The sequence below is a fragment of the Patella vulgata genome, chromosome 4 (assembly GCF_932274485.2).
Source record: "Patella vulgata chromosome 4, xgPatVulg1.2, whole genome shotgun sequence".
Lineage (NCBI taxonomy): Eukaryota > Metazoa > Mollusca > Gastropoda > Patellidae > Patella > Patella vulgata.
Window position 1 is genome coordinate 30174471 of NC_065882.2, and position 18980 is coordinate 30193450.

General features: G+C 35.8%; 1 protein-coding gene across 1 annotated transcript in view; it reads left to right on the forward strand.

Annotated features, from left to right (window-relative positions):
- The window catches only part of LOC130012428 (mucin-5AC-like), a 539248-nt gene that overhangs the window by 464728 nt on the left and 55540 nt on the right, over nt 1-18980 (forward strand). Inside the window, exon 28 of the mRNA XM_056100369.1 lies at nt 13934-14024. Coding sequence (XP_055956344.1) covers nt 13934-14024 — 91 coding nt within the window. The remainder of the gene's footprint in view (nt 1-13933; nt 14025-18980) is intronic.

The window sequence follows — 18980 nt, forward strand, 5'->3', positions numbered from 1 at the left end:
CACATATCAGATCGTAACTTGCTGAGTTATGGCCCCTGATTGTACGAAAAATCTCGTTTTTAGCTTGTGGTCCCTCTAGAGGTCACAATTTTTATCCGATTTAAAAAAACATTTTAGTATATCACCGTTACATCCTAATGATGGTTGAGTTCAAATTTTGAGAAAATTGGACCAAAAATATCGGACAAAATGGCCGCCCCTTGTACGCAAATAGTGTCACAATTTTGATTCAATTTTGATGAAACTTGAAATGTATGTTTATAACCCAATGATCTTGGTTCCTGTCGATATTCGCGCATATCGGATCGTAACTTCCTGAATTATGGCACTTACACCCTAATATCAGCGTTACACCCTAATTATGGTCGAGTTTGAATTTCGTGAAAATGGGACCAAAACTGCCGGACAAAATGGCCGCCCCTTGTACGCAAATAGTGTAAAATCTGGTATATCAAGGTTGTGAACCCTCTAGAGGTCATAATTTTCATCTGATTTTGATGAAACTTGAAATGTACTTTTATATCCCAAAGATCTTGGTTCCTTTCGATATTCGTGCATATCGGATCGTAACTTCCTGAATTATGGCCCTTGATTGTACGAAAAATCATGTTTTGAGCTTGTGGTCCCTATAGAGGTCACAATTTTTATCCGATTTAAAAAAACAAAAATGTGTGAATATATCACACTAAAGAAGGTTGAGTTTGAATTTCGTGAAAATCAGACAAAAATTGTATGCAAATAGTGTAAAAGTATGGTATATCAAGGTTATGGACCAGTGATGGGATTTCCCCCGTATATTCCGGACTTGTCCGACGCTATTTTTCAAATGCCTAAAATTGTCCGACCGGGTATATGCTAGGGCTGGCAATCGATCCTGTTTCAAGTATCGATTATCGCGGACCATCCGCCGATCGATAATTGATAATATCGGCAAATTATTTTGACTTACAATTGTTGAATTGGTTTGAAAACAATCATAATTTGTACACGAATTATATGCAAGTTTATGCTGTGATATCATTCTGTATACATGTAGAATTTTTTTTTTTCCGTTAATTTGACATTTGACAATAAAATAATAGCATTCCATAGCAAAACCAAGGTGTAGAAAGAAACTCAATCAACTTCGTTTGGAAGACAGAACCCGCCACCGGTCGCCATATCTTTGTCGCTTATGACCTGAATAATACTGAGTAAAATGTAGTTATTTCCCTTTGATCACATCAAACGAATTCTTCAGTTCGCCGTAACAGTTTATTTCTTGCAGTGATTTCTTCGCACTGGGGAAATTAAAAATCTCCTCTTCAGACATTTCTTCTCAAATTTCTTAAAGTGTACATAAGATGGGTTTGGGAGCTTTTGGATATGTGTAGCCAATGGTTACTATATCAATTCAGTTATCTTCACTCAAAGTCGTAAAAATGGACCTCCCGTGAAAACGACTTTGCCAATTATCGAAAACACTCTTAATCCCCTCAGACGCCAGTGACGTCACAGTGACCGAATGCATATTCGGAATGTTTATTTCTTAATTACCTATATACAGCCGGCGTGTGTACTCATTAACGCCTGACTGATTCCTTAATCTCCCTTAGTTCTTAATTAAATAAAACAATTGAGATTGACTACGAAATAATTCGTTTTGTAATTCATTTTAATTTAAGATCCAATTTAGATTGCCTACAACTTTTAAACTTTGAAGTCTTGAACTCTTAATTAATTTTTTACAATATGGAACTTATTGGACGAACACTTTTAATATGTAAATAATATACCGGTCCAGCTATGTGTTTTTTACTGCGAGCACTTCGCTTTTCCACATAAAGTGTAGTGTCGTTAATATTTGTCATTAATTAATCAATCCGACAATAAAAGTTATACAGGCATGGGTCATAAAATAATTTACACGTTGGTGTTAGCAGTGAGTGTTAGTGGGATTAAGAATGTTGATTAGGTAATTATCTTTTTTTACGCCGGCCAGATCAAAGACATCACTCTAAGTGGAACGTGTGCATAATACCTCATGAACGAACTAATGGTAGAATCATACACCCACACATTAATTGTATAAAACCATGAAGTTTTACTCATCAGTTGTTTATAATTATTATTTACCCAATAGTTATTGCTCACCAGTGTTTTTGTAATCAAGTAGCCTCGTATTATTTGTTGATTGGCGTTTAAACAACAATCGTTTATCTTCTTTTTAATAAAAGTATTTTACAATTGCATTGATTGGCTGAGAAATGAGGGCGATCTATTGTACATGTTATGCATAGTCATCGGAAAATTCCATATTCACTGTAAATTTCAAATGGAGTTACGATAAAAGTTGTTCTTTATGTATAGAAATGGTCATTATTATTATATATAGCCAATAATGAATATATCGACAAATGACTGGCAAAGAATACAGTGATAAGGATTATTTTTATGGACTTCTTGCAAGTGAAGTACCTATAATTGCGCGATAATCGATATTTTAAAACTGTATCGATAATCGATTTTCAAAACACTTACCGACGAATATCGGCAATTATCGTTTATTCCCGCCAGCCCTAGTATATGCCCAATCGGACATCAAGACATGGTGAATAATATTCAAAATTCCAAAATTAATATAGTGTACTGAGTGTATAACTACCATTCAACCCGATTATCGTTGATAATAGGCTGGATTGATTAGGTAATTAAGTGATCAACGTATTTATCGTGTTATACCGTCTATACACCTACCTTGATTAACTACTTAATCTGCCATGATTGACTGACTTAATCCTTTGACGGACAATTCATCAATCTAATCTTAAACAAAGTCATTGCTTCCCCTTTGTCAGACTATTCATAAATCCAGTAAGAGTGATTATAATTTGTGACCCCACATAGCATACTGAGTAGGGCTGGGTAAAATATCGATATAAATCGATAGTATCGATTGGACGGCCCAGAAAAGCACTATCGATAGCGGTGGGTTACTATCGATTATCGCTCTTCGTCTATTTTTCTTGCGTCTGAAATGTCAATGTTTTCTTTCAGTTAATCATAATACACCACTCACTTTAATTACTATCAAGTATCAATGTAACACATAACAAAATTGTGACTGCTTATTGAACAGCCGTTTTCATAAATTCACTCTCATTGAAACGTTACTTTAGTTTTGAAGAAATTATTGTTGAATTTCGCTAAATCGGAGATACCCGGATGTGTAAATAAAGTTAGAGTTATTTCCCTTTGCAAGCTTCAGAGTTCGTTTGCCATATTTATATTTTCGCACGCACGTACGCAATGTTTTGAATCGGAACAAGTTCATTTTGGTCCCTTAACATAATTATTTATATTTCTTCATTCGGAACCACGGCTGCATTATTTTAATAATAAACAACATCAATTTACGTATATATACGTGATATAACAAGTTTTATTAATGTTTTCCAAATAAATCTCCTTAGACAGGAGCAAACGATCTTTCGCAACTTCGTATGGTTTTGAACTTTGAACTTACACTGTATCCAGTCTTGATGACGACCGTGAAAATAAGTTTGTTTTCGATACTATCGATTATCGACCGACATTTCATTGCCGATTATCGATAGTAAAAATCACTATCGATACTGAGTCACAATGAAGAAATTTTGAAAAATTGAGTTATTGTTATTTTCACATTCTCCAACTCATTACCTTCAATTTGATGTATAGTTTGTTTGATGTGTCCATTAGAAGCTACCCAACTCACAAAAGTAAGTTTTGAGAAAAAGCAAGTCAAAGATTTGGTATGTTCCAAAACAAAATCCCATAGCAACCAGGCCATTTATTTGCTGTTATGTCGTTGAATATATCTTTCCATGGGTTTTCAGGGGAGCTGAAGATGAAAATCGTAGTAAAAATTTGATCCGACGATTTCCGCCATTTATTTGCTATTTTGTCGTTTAATATTTTTTTTATTTAGGATTTCAAGGGTGCTGACGACGAAAATCGTAGTAAATGCACTCCTTTCGTGACGAAAAATCTATAACACATGCAGCATGTTCACATGAAAGTGTTATACTGAAGAATAATCTATACATTAGAAGTCTGTTTTGTATATTATAACTTTGGTAAGATTAACAATTAATCTCATCGATTAATTAGCACCCTATTGTCAGCTAGTGGTTAGGAGATTAAGATTTGATAATCATCAAAGAAGCCGCGTGTATGATAGGTCTATTATTATTTTTCAGGTACCGTAACGTTATCAAAATATGAGTCCCTATAGAAATGTCAATTTCATAGTCAAGTAATACTTACGTTCACTTTCGTGCATTCTGGCTTTGATGTAATTAAACAACAGCAGACTCGAGAATCGTCGTAAATCGGCGTGTTGGTCGTTCTCAGTTTTTTGACCCATGGTGATAATAGAATTTTAAACAAAAATATCCAAGATGCATTCCTTACTTTACATGCCATATGAAGAAGCGACAGTAAAGGGAATTCATTTATCAATAAAATTCTCTTCGCAAAGAAAATTATTGGCCATTTTGTTTATTTCCATTTAACGCCTATAAATTATTTTTTTAAAGATGATAAGAGATATCAAATAATCACCGCTTGGATTAATTATTCAGAGTAAATAAGGAGTTGTCGACGGCTTTATCATTGACCTGTGACAGTTGATTAGTATTTTACTCAATGCAGGGGTCGAAATAATGCTTGTCTACTTGTCGAATCCAAGTAACATTTTCAATGGACAAGTAGAAAAAAAATTTACTTGTCGCCGGCGACAACTAGAATAATATCTATAAAAATTCAGACTAAAAATGTATGTCTGTTTTATCCATTCCAATATAATTGGAAAAGTGGAAATTTTCATTTTAAAACAAATTAGACGTTATTTAACAGCACGTGACAAGCTGTCCGTTTGTCTTCTTTTTAATCACAGTCAATATTACTAAATACCGGAAAACACCCTAAATAGGTAACCCAGAGCCTGGTCCTCTATGTGCGGTTTTGGACCAAGTGAGTGCCGATGAAGGAAGGTCAAGGTCATTACGATGTTCGTTTTACAAATAGCCCCCCCCCCATAAAGTCTGTCATTGAGTCAACTGGCATGGTTTCTAATCCCCGGTTGTACGTGGCAAGGAGTAGATTCGCCTGTCCAACCTCGTGGGTTTTCTCCGGGTCCTCCGGTTTCCTCCCACTGCTAAAGACCCCTACGCGCAAGCGAATTATTGAAATAAAATTAAACCATGTGTAAGTCCCAAAATGACCTAGTTTGTGTCGAGTGGACGCTAAACCCCATTTCTCTCTCTCTCTCTCTCTCTCTCTCTGTCACAAAACAAAAATTTTGAATTTTTCCCCAAAATTGGTTTTACAAAAAAACATTCCGTAGAAAATAATTTTACAGAGAAAAATAGTGGAAAAAAAATTTTTTTTTTGAGAGAAATTTGGGAGAAGAAATTGTTAAAAAAAATCTGAAAAGAAATTTTTCTTTGACCGTAGGCGATCGCTCGCTTGTATGTTAATGAACTTATTTCATCAGCGCTCACCTGGTCCAAAACCACACACGAGGACCAAACTCCGGGTTACTAAATAGCTACCGGAAAACTTAGAAGAGTAAACTGTGCCTGAGATTTTTTTAGAGAGCACGTCGCGCCGCTCCAGGAGGGATCATCGTCAGGGTGGGATTGGGGTGGAATTTCCAGTCACGTGACGAACATAGATCTTCCGTTCCTCAACCCATATTATTTCCACAGTCATTGTCATTAATCACAAATTACAGGATGATATACGAAAATGCAGGTTTACTTTGAAATAGTGCAAATGATACTTTTCCATCTACAATCTTCAGATCAAAGGATGCAAGTTCTTGCACAGTGCAGCATAATTTGTGCAACAGAAGACATCTTGAATATCGATTGTCTGAAAAAACATTTTCTCGGGGACATTTTTTTCCAAATATGCATTCGGTGTAAGTCTTCAGCCACCAGGAAGTGGTTAACATAGTAATGTTTTATTACGATAGTAGTACATAAAACAAATTGGTTGCCTGAGGTTCTTGGGGGTTAAAGTATCCTCATCGGCTAGAGTCCGCTATTTCACAAACAAAAACAACAATTGCTTCCTTGAAAATTTATCGATTAACCCTTTTCACAGACAGACGTCCAGCTTACCACTTCTCGTCAATGCAGTAAGATAGAATATGTAGTTTTCTCATGGACAATTGGGCGAAAGTTGAGGTTTTCTCAAGGAAAACTGGTCAACAAGTTGGAGAAAAAAGCTCGAAAAGTAATCCAGAAAAAAATCCTGTGTGCGGCCCTTGGAATATGTTGAATATTATTATGGTTCAAGTGATTATATTTGACCCTGGAATGAAAGTAAGCTCAGAAACAAGTAGATTGTTAGCCCTTCCAACGAGATGGATAGCTCTTGGAAAGGATAGACACTTTTCAGATTACAGCCTGTCCGAGAATTGCGTGGCATCCATTTCGTTTGGTGATTAGGACACATAGAGGTTAAACCTGGAACTTTAACTCGAACTGTTCAGAGATTTATTAACTCGCTTTTGATGATATATGCTGTTTTATGATGCGATTTTTTGTTACCTAGGGAGGAGTTGGCCTAGTCGTGCCTTCCACTAATTCGTACCACCCTGATGCCCGCGTTACTGGTAAGGATCAGAAGACCGGCGCAACCGGCATATAATGGGGCCCTCCGAGGGCAGTGTTTAATCTACTTAAATACTGAAACACTGAAATCTACTGAAATTTACTGAAAACTAAAATTAAAATACAAAATAAAATATGGTCAATGATGGAGGTAGACCGATTGCGTCTTTTAAAACACACAAAACATAATAGGCATCAACAAAATTTTGGAGAAAAAAAATCGGAATTTTTTTTTTTTGGGGGGGGGGGGGGGTGGCTATTTGTAAAACGAACATCGTAATGACCTTGACTTTCATTCATTGGCGCTCACTTGGTCCAAAACGGCACACAGAGGACCAGGCTCCGGGTTATCTATTTAGGGTGTTTTCTGGTATTTAGGATGTTTTCCGGTATTTAGTGTTTTTGCGGTGTTTTCCGGTATTCAGTATAAAATGGTATTTTCCGGTTGTTTTCCTGTGTTTTCCGGTGTTTTCCAGTATATAGTATGGCTCATATTTGCTTCCAATCAACAAATAAAATGAACCCATGCGATCGTATAGATATCACAAAATGGTTTCTAACTTGTTCCGTTGCGGAGAAATAAACGATTTTCTACAAGTCGCTTTTCAAGGTTTTTGGTCCATAATAGTGTCAATTATTATTCAATTTTCATAAAATTATCACCATGTGCTGCCTAATGCCATTTACGATTTCCAAAACTGATTTAACATTTTTCATTATCAACAGAAGTAATGTCATTTTGGCAAAAACTGTATTTTTAGCCTCCAAAACAAATATTTGTTTGAAGTAAATGATATTCATTATTCGTATAAGATTATGATATTTGATTTCAATGGACAAATAGTATGAATCAATACGATCATATAGGTGTTAAAAAGTGTTTCAAGCCTCTTCCCTTGCATCAATTTTTGTCATGCAAAGGACAATCGAAGTGGTTATTTCTGTAATCCAATTTAAATATTTTGTTGATAATGGAAGTGATGTCATCATGACGAGTCTTTGTTGTATAAATGGAACGGATATTGCTGATTTACTGGCTAATTCTGCGTCCAATTTATAAAACGTGTCCAATGCTCATGTGGAAATCTTTTGAACGTTTCCATTGGTACGGGAAGTGATGTCAGTTCAAGGATAAAGTGGCATGGGTGAAACCCGTCATTACTGCATCGCAGTTCTAGTATTTTATTATGCCTGTAACAAGCCTATATTGCACCAAAGTACAAGGGGTTCTTGATAACGCTGTATGGAAAGTTAACTGTGTAAATTATACTAGAAATAAAAGAAGGTCGGAGTAACAGACTTTCATACTATGGGACGATGAAAATAGAAGTCTGTTATCTACTAATTTAACACTGCAGTTCATAATAAAGATAATTTTCATATATTTTAATTTTTGCACTACGCCACCATTTTCTTTAAACGACTATTCCGCGTTGACCAGATGGATTGGCCTTTACGTGTGAATATCGCCATTACCTCGACTTTGACCGTGACTCAAACTTGGGGGGTTGGATGACCGAATGGTTAGCACGTGCGCGCTGTATCATGAGGCCTGTCGTGGGTTTTCTCCAGGTCCTCCGGTTTCCTCCCACTGCTAAAGACCCCTACGCACAAGCGAATTATTGAAATAAGAATTTAAAAAAACGTGTTACTTCCGAAATGACCTAGTTTGTGTTGAGTGGACCTTAAATCCCATTTCTCTCTCCGACTCCAAACTTCCCATTGAGCTCTGATTTTTGCATTGATGCGTGCCATGGCCATATTTCTTGCTGTGTTATCCAGTTTAATGTCTAGGGAGAAAGCAGAGAAGATGCCTTTCAGAAAAGATGATTGGGTCAAAATCATGAGCCAAGGTCATTTTACAGAAAACTGAACTCAAACATTTCAAAGTCAGTTTTTGGTTCTTTTGACTTTGTCTTACGACCTTCACCCCATACAAAATTTTAAAAGCCACCATCTTGGCTTGGACTACGGACCTTTACTTTGTTCCTTTCACACAAGTAGAGACGATGCCCTTCAAAAAAGATAATTGGATCCAAGTCGTGGGTCAAGGTCATGCTACAGAAAACTGAAGTCAACTTTTTCAAATACATTTGACCTTGACTTAAGACCTTCACCCACTAACCATTTTAAAAGGCCATCCTCTTGGCTTGGACCACCAACCTTTTCCTGGGTCCTGTCACACACTGCATGGTCAGAAAACGACCAAACGCAGAAGGCCCTTGTTAAAAAAAAAAAACTAAATGGGCGTGATCAATATGAAAGGTCGCGGTGACCTGCAGTCATCAACTTTAAACAACTGTGACCTCAACTATGACCTTGACTCCCAACTTCACATCAAACCTTGGGCCTTTGTGTTTATCCGTGCCATGACCATATTTCTTGCTGTATTATTGAAGTTAATGTTCGAGGTGAAAGCAGAGATGATGCCCTTCAGAAAAGATAATTAGGTCAAGGGGCCTTTGTGCTTTGGTGTATTATCAAGATTAATGTTCTGGGTGAATGCAGAGAAGATGCCCTTCAGAAATGATAATCATTTAAGTGAAAGCGGACGTTAAATAATGGTATTTCACACGACAGAGCGATGCGTTGACAGGCTGAACTTTCGTACATCATCCAAAAAAAGAAGTTTTTGTAAATTAGTGTGATTTTATCAAAATATTATCAACCCTTCTTAGAATATTAAGTAACCAACCATGTTTTCTGAAGGGCATCTTCTCTGCTTTCACTCCGGACATTAACATTAATAATACAGCAAGAAATAGGAGCATAGCACTCATAAGCGCAAAGGCCCCGAGCTCAATGGGAAAATTGAAGTCAGGGTCAAAGTGAAGGTCACAGCGATATTCACACGTAAAAGCCAATCCAACTGGTCAACGCCAAATAGTTCTTTGTAGAAAATGGTGGCTTAGCGCAAAAATTAAAATATACGAAACTTATTATTATTATTATGAACTGCGACATTACACAGGAAGCGCAGTGTCTCAGAGTCTGTCTTGTTATTCAAATTTAAATACTCAACAAACAAAATGCCATCAATCGGATAAACATTTCTGTCGGGATAAGCTATAAGGTCGGTAAAATAAAAAGTGATTGATTGATTCGGTATGAGAATCTCTATGACCACGGGAACTGGTAGAGGTGCGAAAGTGCAATAGCACCTCACAAGGCTGGGCTATTTGCCACATATGGTAAGACAATTCAGGGACTATTTTCCACATGTGGCAAGTCTGCGTACCTCAATTATCAACCTATTTCAATGAAACTTACAGATCATAATAACTTTAATAATATCTTAGAGTAGCCAAAAATTTCGACAACTTCTGGTTAGCATTTTCAGAGCTATAAGGTTACCACACATTTCATGTGGCACGACTGCAGATCGCAATTAACAACCGATATCCATGAAACTTACAGAATATGATAACATTAATAATATCTCGAAGTAGACAAAATTTCGACCACTTATGGTTAGCGGCTTCTGTGATATCGGGTTACCACACACTTCATGTGGTACGACTGCAGACCGCATTACCCAACCGATTTCAATGAAACTTACAGATTATGATTATATTAATATCTCAGAGCAGGCAAAATTTTTGCACAAGTTCTCCTTGGATTGGAAAAAATTGAAAATCGCTCTCCTGGAATTGCGGACAGTAAAGACACATGCAATCATATGTAATGCTCTTTATTTGAAGAATAAACCACTTCATTGCTATTAGTTCATTGATATTTTCCAGCGTGGTTTCCCTTTGTCAGGGGTGCAGGACAAGAGGACCTGACAAGGACAGCTGTCTAGTCATTTGGATGGGATAAAAAAAAAAGAGGTCTGTGTACACATTGGCGTGCACGTAACAGACCCCTTGGCAGTGGGAATTCTATATAAGTGTAGGCGGTAGCGCCACTGTCCCAGCAAAATTTCCTTCATAGCACACTGTATGGCGTATGACTGTCTTAATTAGCCCAGTCCAGCTTAGTATTTTTATATCCCCACATTTTCATGTGGACGTATATTGTATGTCCATCCGTCCACAATTGTTTGTGAACAGTCTACAGGTCACAATTTTTATCCGATTTCAACGAAACTTGAAATATAGGTCTATCTCTCTGGATCACGGTACCTTTCGATATTGACATGTATCGGACCGTAACTTCATGGATTATGGCCCTTGATTGTGCAAAAATCGTGTTTTTAGCTTGTGGACCCTATAGAGGTCACAATTTTTATCTGATTGTGTTGAAATTTGAACTGTAAGTTTATAACCCAAAGATCTTTGTTCCTTTAGATATTCGGGCATATCGAACTATAACTTCCTGAATTATGGCCCCTGATTGTATGAAAAATCACGTTTTTTAGCTTGTGGACCCTATAGAGGTCATAATTTTTATCTGATTTAAAAAAACGTATTATTATATCTCCGTTACACCCTAAGGGCGACTGAGTTCAAATTTCGGCCCAAAATTGACAGACAAGATGGCCGCCCTTCGTTCTCAAATAGCGTATAAATAATAAATATGATATATCAAGGTTGTGGACCCTATAAGAGGTCACAATTTTTATCCGATTTTGTTGAAACTTGAAATGTAAGTTTATAACACAAAGATCTCTGTTCTTTTCAATATTTGCGCATATTGAATTGTAATTTCCTGAATTATGGCCCTTGATTGTAGGAAAAATCATGTTTTCACTTGTGAACCCTATAGAGGTCTTAATTTTTATCCGATTTAAAAAAATGTTTTAGTGTGTCACCGTTACACCCTAAGTACGGCTGATTTTGAATTCTGTGAAAATCGGCCCAAAACTAACAGGCAAAATAGCTGCAACTTGTTCTCAAATAGCGTAAAAATATGGTATATCAAGGTTGTGAACCCTATAGAGGTCACAATTTATATCCGATTTTGTTGAAACTTGAAATGTAAGTTTATAACACAAAGATCTCGGTTCCTTTCGATATTTGCGCATATCGAATTGTAATTTCCTGAATTATGGCCCTTGATTGTGGACCCTATAGAGGTCTTAATTTTTATCCGATTTAAAAAAAACGTTTTAGTGTGTCACCGTTACACCCTAAGGACGGCTGATTTTGAATTCTGTGTAAATCGGCCCAAAACTAACAGGCAAAATAGCCGCCCCTTTTTCTCAAATAGCATAAAAATATGGTACATCAAGGTTGTGGACCCTATAGAGGTCACAATTTTTATCTGATTTTGTTTAAACTTGAAATATAAGTTTATAACCCAAAGATCTCGGTTCCTTTCTAAATTTGCGCATATCAAATTGTAATTTCCTGAATTATGGCCCTTGATTGTAAGAAAAATCACTTTCTTTTTAGGGTGTTCTCTATCCATCTCTCGAAAATGTGGGCGTATACTGCCTGGCAGCCGCTGGTTTCCACTAAAACATAAACCCACACCTACATACCCTTTCAATTAAACCCTACATTATTTTTACCACCGGTAGCTGTAAACCCCTAGTTCAGATATTTAAGACTGAATTACAAGCATTTAAACTGAAACCATATCTATGACTATAATTGTGTAATTTGTTAACAAATATAGATATAAGAAAAAAGCTAATTATTTATTGAAGTAAAACAATTATTGAAAATCAAAATTACATAGTTACTCTGCACTTTAAATGTCCCAAAGTTGGTCGTTATCACCATCACTGTCACTACATGTATAAACATCAAATTCGGTTTCTTTAACAGTCTTTTTTTTTTTCAATTTCACATTTACTACACTTACACAGATTAGATATGAACATGTTCAAGGACAATGCCAGTCATTCGGATGGGAGGGAAAACAATAGTTTAAACAATATTTGATTCGACAAACTGAATCAGATTGAACAAAAGGTAAGGGGCTACATGGGTGTAGGGGGGCAAATCTCGGTTTGGGGGGAGGGGGCTAGCCTATTTGCCCGAAAAATTTCTTTGTCACCCAAATTTTCTGAATGAATCAATCATTAATTACACAATTATACAATTATATTTCCATGAGATATGGTCGCATTCTCTGATTCTTGTGCCCGAAAAACTGAAATACATTGCCCGAAAAATGGACGGCTCAAGGAATCTGGGTGGTGGGGGCATATATATCTATAAACTTTTAGTTTAGATAAGATTTGGGGCTGTATATTTGAATTGAAACAAAGCATCTATATGTAATTTTCTCACTAAAATAGATATATGGCAAATCTTAAATAATACTGTATGGGAGTGGCAGTTGTAATGAAGAGAAAAAAATAATCAAATGGAGTTTAATGCCTAACTGTTCAGTATCAACCGGGATAATGAAGATGTACATATATGCCCGCCATACATTATGCTATAGGTGGAATTTGGTCCAAATAGCAACGTTACGGTCTACATTTTATTTCGAATTTAAAGTTCTTTTACATACACGCCAACGTGTGCACGGGACCTCAGTTTTATATTCCATCCAAATAACTAGACGCTGCCGATCTCAGCCCCCCACCCCCACTTACTACAAGACTGACAAGGTGAAACAATGCTGGAAAGTTGCAAAATGTGGGCGTATCCTGCCTGGCAGCCGCTGGTTTTGATGGATTAGAAATATGAATAATGGTGTTTGAAGTAAATCTGGATAAAATCCCATCTAAAAACACCACTATCTATGCCTTAAATCTCTTTCGATGCTATTTCTGGCCCCCGGGCGCCCTGCAACCCTAGGTGCTCCAGCGGAAACGTGTCTGTGGCCAGATACCCCTCTGGTCTGTATAATATAGTACTTTCTATTCTACTGCGAATATTTTTTATAATCTAGCATCTATTGTATTAATGTGTTTCCAGCCGAAACATGTCTTCAGGAAGTGTAATCTATATCCAACTCTAGTTTGAATAATTGCTTCAAGAAGTTTAGTATTTTGTATCATTTGAAAATGTTAATATTTAACTTTTACGGCTACTATATCATCAACTGGATATTTAAGGTTTTGAGTAATTGATGCAGACATTTCCCTTGCCCTAAATATAAAATTAGAGGGAATTTCATGAAACTTATAGATAGTAATTCATCATGTTAAACTTTGTGGGGAATGTCACCAGTTGGTGTATGTAGTGTTTGTGGCCACCTTTAGCTTGGTAAACCAAATCATCATCATATACGTCAGGCTTTATCAGATAGTTCTCATGTGTCCATAATTCATAAAGTAATCTAATTCATTTCATTTATTCTATCATGTTCATATCAGTGAGTTTTAGTCAACTATAATAAACAATTGTTATTTAATTATAAATATAGCACTCAAGATGTTTTTTCAGAAATGTGAAGGAGTGTTTAGTTTGCCAGGAAGTACTAGTGATGAGATTGTTTATTCACCTAGCCTGTCTTCTACTACATTTCTTATAGAGGGTAAAAACTGTTGATCACCCACACTTGTTGGCATGATTCACTCTATAAGATAGCACTAACTACAGCTACAACACATTTCATTCTACTGTACCCCATTCCATTCTACATGCTTATATACTCAGTATCAAATTAATATTAAGATTTTTATATTTCCCCACCCCCAAACAAACTGCTTTCAGAAATTCAGAAATCCTATACAGTAAAAACCCATATATAACAAACACACCCTTTATAATCTGCAGTATTAAGGAAAAATTGGCATTACCGTGCAGAATACGCAATCATTTAGTTTATGATCCAAGTGATTCGCACATTTAATGGTAATTTTTGTGCCATTATTTGGTTGGAATTTCAGCGCTATATAAGATGATTATTGTTATTTTATTATTAATTTTGATAATCTCTTTAACATACATGCTTGCTAGTTCAGTTAATATTAAAAATGATAAAGTCTCATGATATCCCAAATTATTTTCTGTGATCACAAAAATAAATGCTTATGGTGCCGATTCTGATACAATCACTGGATAACAAAATATACATTCAAATGTGCACCTATTAATGAACTTATTTGTACAAAGCAGCATAAGTTTTGTATAGACTTGAAATTCACAGCAAATGTGGAATTCTCCAAAGACCTTATATAAAGATATTATTACCATTGTATACTTTGAAAGACGTTTTACAAGGGTTAAATAAAAGGCACACATCTGTTGAACCATTGTATCTTGTTAATTTGTTTATTGTTAAATTTATTTAATAAGTAATGATGCGCCATTGGCCTTTATCACCAAAGTATCAAGTATACTAGATAACGATGTCTCAATTAAAAGTTGTTTGATTTTAGCCAAATGATTCAAACCAGATTGCATGAGAAATTGTTATCCATGTTGAAAATGTCAATAGTGTTTTCTTACTCATGTTCAAAATGGATGTTTCTCAAGATGCACGTTCAAATTTGAATTTATGACTGCACAAATGATATTTTTATGAATGCCAACAAGTATGTTTAGGCATATCAAGTAGTTTGGTTTATTATATGAGTGGTATTGATATCAAAGTTGTATTCTAAATGCTATTCCAAAACCAGCTATATATGGCACGTTTCATGGACATCAATCTCTATTGCAGTGAAAGTGATGGAAAAAGTTCCAGGTTTTTTATACGCCCACGTTTTCATGTGGACGTATTATGCCGTCGCCCATGTCCGTTCATCTGGAATTTGTTTGTGGATACTCTACAGGTCATAATTCTTATCTGATTTTGACGAAACCTGAAATATTGGTTTATCTCCAAAAGATATTGGCAAGTATTGGATCGAAACTTCATGGATAATGGTCTCTGATTGTACAAAAATAATGTTTTTAGCTTGTGGACATTCTAGAGTTCACAATTTTTATCCGATTTACATGAAACGTGGAATGTATATTTATAATCAAAAGATATCGGCTCCTTTTGATACTCTCGCATATCGGATCGCAACTTCCAGGATTAAGGCCCCTAATTGTACAAAAATCGTGTTTTTAGCTTGTGGTCCCCCTAGAGGTCATAATTTTTATCTGATTTACAAAACCATTCAAATGTATCACCGTTACACCACAATACGCAAATAGTGTAAAAGTATGGTACATCAAGGTTGTGGACCATCTAGAGGTCACAATTTTGATGTATATTTATAATCCAAAGATATTGGTTACTTTCAATAATTGCGCATGTCGGACCATAACTTCCTGAATTATGACCCCAGATTGTACAAAAAATCACCCCTTTTTTAAGCTTGTTCTCTGTCCATCTCTTGCAAAATATGGGCATGGCATCCAATTCTTTCCCTTGAATAACATGCATCCCTAGTTTGTAGGAGCCTCTGAAAGGGTACAACAATAAATGGTGTGTTGTATGCGGGTTTTTATACGCCCACATTTTCATGTGGATGTATATTGGCGTCGCCCCTGTCTGTTCATCCCGATGTCACAATTCTTATCCGCTTTTGACGAAACTTGAAATATAGGTTTATCTGCAAAAGATCTTGGTTCCCTTCGATATTGGCATGTATCAGATCAAAACTTCATGGATTATGGCCCCAGATAGTATGAAAAATCACGTTTTTAGCATGTGGACACTCTAGAGGTCACAATTTTCATCTGATTTTGATGAAACTTGAAATAATGTTTATAACTGAAAGATCTTGGTTCCTTTCCATATTTGCGCATATCGGATCACAACTTCCTGAATTATGGCCCCTGATTATACAAAAGATAGGTTGCCAGGCAACAAAACATACGCCCACAGCAGCTAAATCGTCCGGGCAGTCAACAAGAGTTGTCGCATATTTTTACTTTTTTCGGTAATAAAACATTTATAATATACTAAAATCTGATTAAGAGCAACAACTCACGAAGTAATTATCAGAAAAGTATTAGAATTTGTTTGGTTTTTTATAAAGTTCTGCCCCATGCTAACGTTTTGTATACAAAGCTTTTAATATCATGGATTTAAAGGGACTATCCCGATATCAAGAGAGTCTCAAAAATAAAAGTCGGAGTACGTATGAAATTAAAGCGCCAAAATATAGAGGAATGGGATATTTACCTTCTCTCAAAATTCCAGCTCAAAATATTAAGTCGTTTGGATGTGAATGTCAAAATTGCTTATCCGGACACTAACCCTTTTAAGATTTCGGGTCGTTTTTTTCGTTGGGTGACCCAATAATCGATTCCTGTTCCTTGAGAGGTCTATGTAGGGAATGACCCATGTGCTGTACTTGATAACGAAAGGTAAATTTCAACTACACGTTATTTTTATAAAATAAAAGTCTGGTTTTATCCAGACACCGCATAATACAGCTTGGGACACCGGTCTCCATTTCCAGACGAAGACTGACAGGTTTAAGTGGTTTGAAAACTTATCACAAATATTGAGTTAGTTGCTCGGCCCTCAGCTAGAGGACTTAAAGGGGTTTTAACACAAAATTTTATTCCCCCAAAAATATCGGGATTAGTCCTTTAACTGTTCAAGTCATAAAAATACATTGAAAATCAATATACTTGTTCGTCTCAAGATCTTAAACTCTGTGTATCAATCTGAAGTCAATCGGATGATAACTTTAGCCTTTAAAGCGTCACAAGATTTTGCAAAGTGATCAAGGGCCATAACTTTGGCAATAATTATCGGAAATCGTTGAAAATCAATAGGAATCTTCGTCTCATGACCTCAAACACTGTGTATAAATTTAAGGTCAATTGGATATTAACTTTGGCCTCTAGAGTGTCCACAAGATTTTTCAAAGTGATCAAGGGCCATAATTCTGGCAGTAATTATCGGAAATTGCTGAAAATCAATAGGCTTCTTCGTGTATAAATTTAAAGTCAATCAGATATTAACTTTACCCTCTAGAGCATCCACAAGCAATTATGGACGACGGACGGGGGCGACGACAATATACGACCACATTTCAATGTGGGCGTATAAAAATCCAGTTTTTAGCTTATGAAACCTCTAGAGGTCACAATTTTTATTCGATTTTAATAAAAAAACGTTTAAATATATCAGTGTTACAACCTAATGATGGTTGAGTTTGAATTTTGTAAAAATCATACTCTAACTGCTCAACAAAATGGCTGCTCCTTGTATGCAAATAGTGTAAAAGTATGTAATACCAAGGTTGTGGACCCTTCAGAATTTTTGTCTGATTTGGATGATACTTAAAATATATGTTTATATCCAAAAGATTTTGATTCCCTTTGATATTTGTGCAGATTGGACCATAACTTCCTGGATTATGTTCCATGATTGTACGAAAAATCGCCTTTTTTTCTTGTAGCTTGTTTTCTGTCCATTTCTTGCAAAATGTGGGCATATCTTGCTTGGCAAGCGCTTATTGCAGTATATGACACAGAAAATGTTATACTGTTCGTAAAATGGATTTGAAGACAGTCATATTTTTCCTTACAATTTCACTCCGACTTGATGTAGATGTTTTAAAATGATAAGCAATGAAATGTGTTTAGCCTAAGGTTAAAGTAGATGTTAATCAAATTGTGTTTGATTTATATTAAGTGTGTTCTGTGTGTGTTAGTAAAGTCATATTGCATTTGGTGCATGGTCTGCACTAATAGTTGATTGACAAATTTGATATAAGTATGTTTTGTGTAGTACAATAGATCAAACATATATAATGGTCAACATTAAGGCCTTACAAAAAAATATTCTGCTTCTCAGACAATCCTAACAAAAATCTGATCAGAAGGGTTGTTTTTATTTTTGACTTTTCGCATTTCAAGGTTTTACATTGATTTTATCAGTTTATTCATCATGTTTACATATATTCACTTACATGATTACTGATTCTCATTGATATAATTTACTGTACGCTCAGCTGAATTCAAGTTTATTGATGATATTTTATAGTTCTAATGTGAATGCTGATCCTTTCAGTCATTTCCTGCTCGAAAAAAGTTTAATCAGTGTTCATATTAATGTCTCAGTTTACTGTTATCCAATACCATTTTTGATTCCCTCAATAACCTATATCAAGAGTTATGTACAGTGGACTCTGTCACATCCGATGTCTGATCACTCCGGATTGCTGTGACATCCGACATGATTTTCATGTCCCGATTTATTTCCTTATTACTTCAGCCAAAAAATCGCTGGTAAATCCGGATTCTGTATGTTCCGGATTACGACATCAATCAGCCGTCCCGTCACATAATTTCCATTGAATTGACACCGTATAATCCGTACTTCAAACGGTGGGTGTAAAGCATCCAATTATTGGTGAGATTAAAACTGAATGGGTGTGAAGCCAGAAAAGATTAACAAGCAATCACCAATCAATTATCGGTGAGATTAAAACTCGCAAGCGCCGGTCTGTGTTGATTACTTTGATAATGTTATAAATTCTTTGTTGATTATTTTACAATTTATAATCTCTTGTAAGAGTGCGCTTGGTATTTG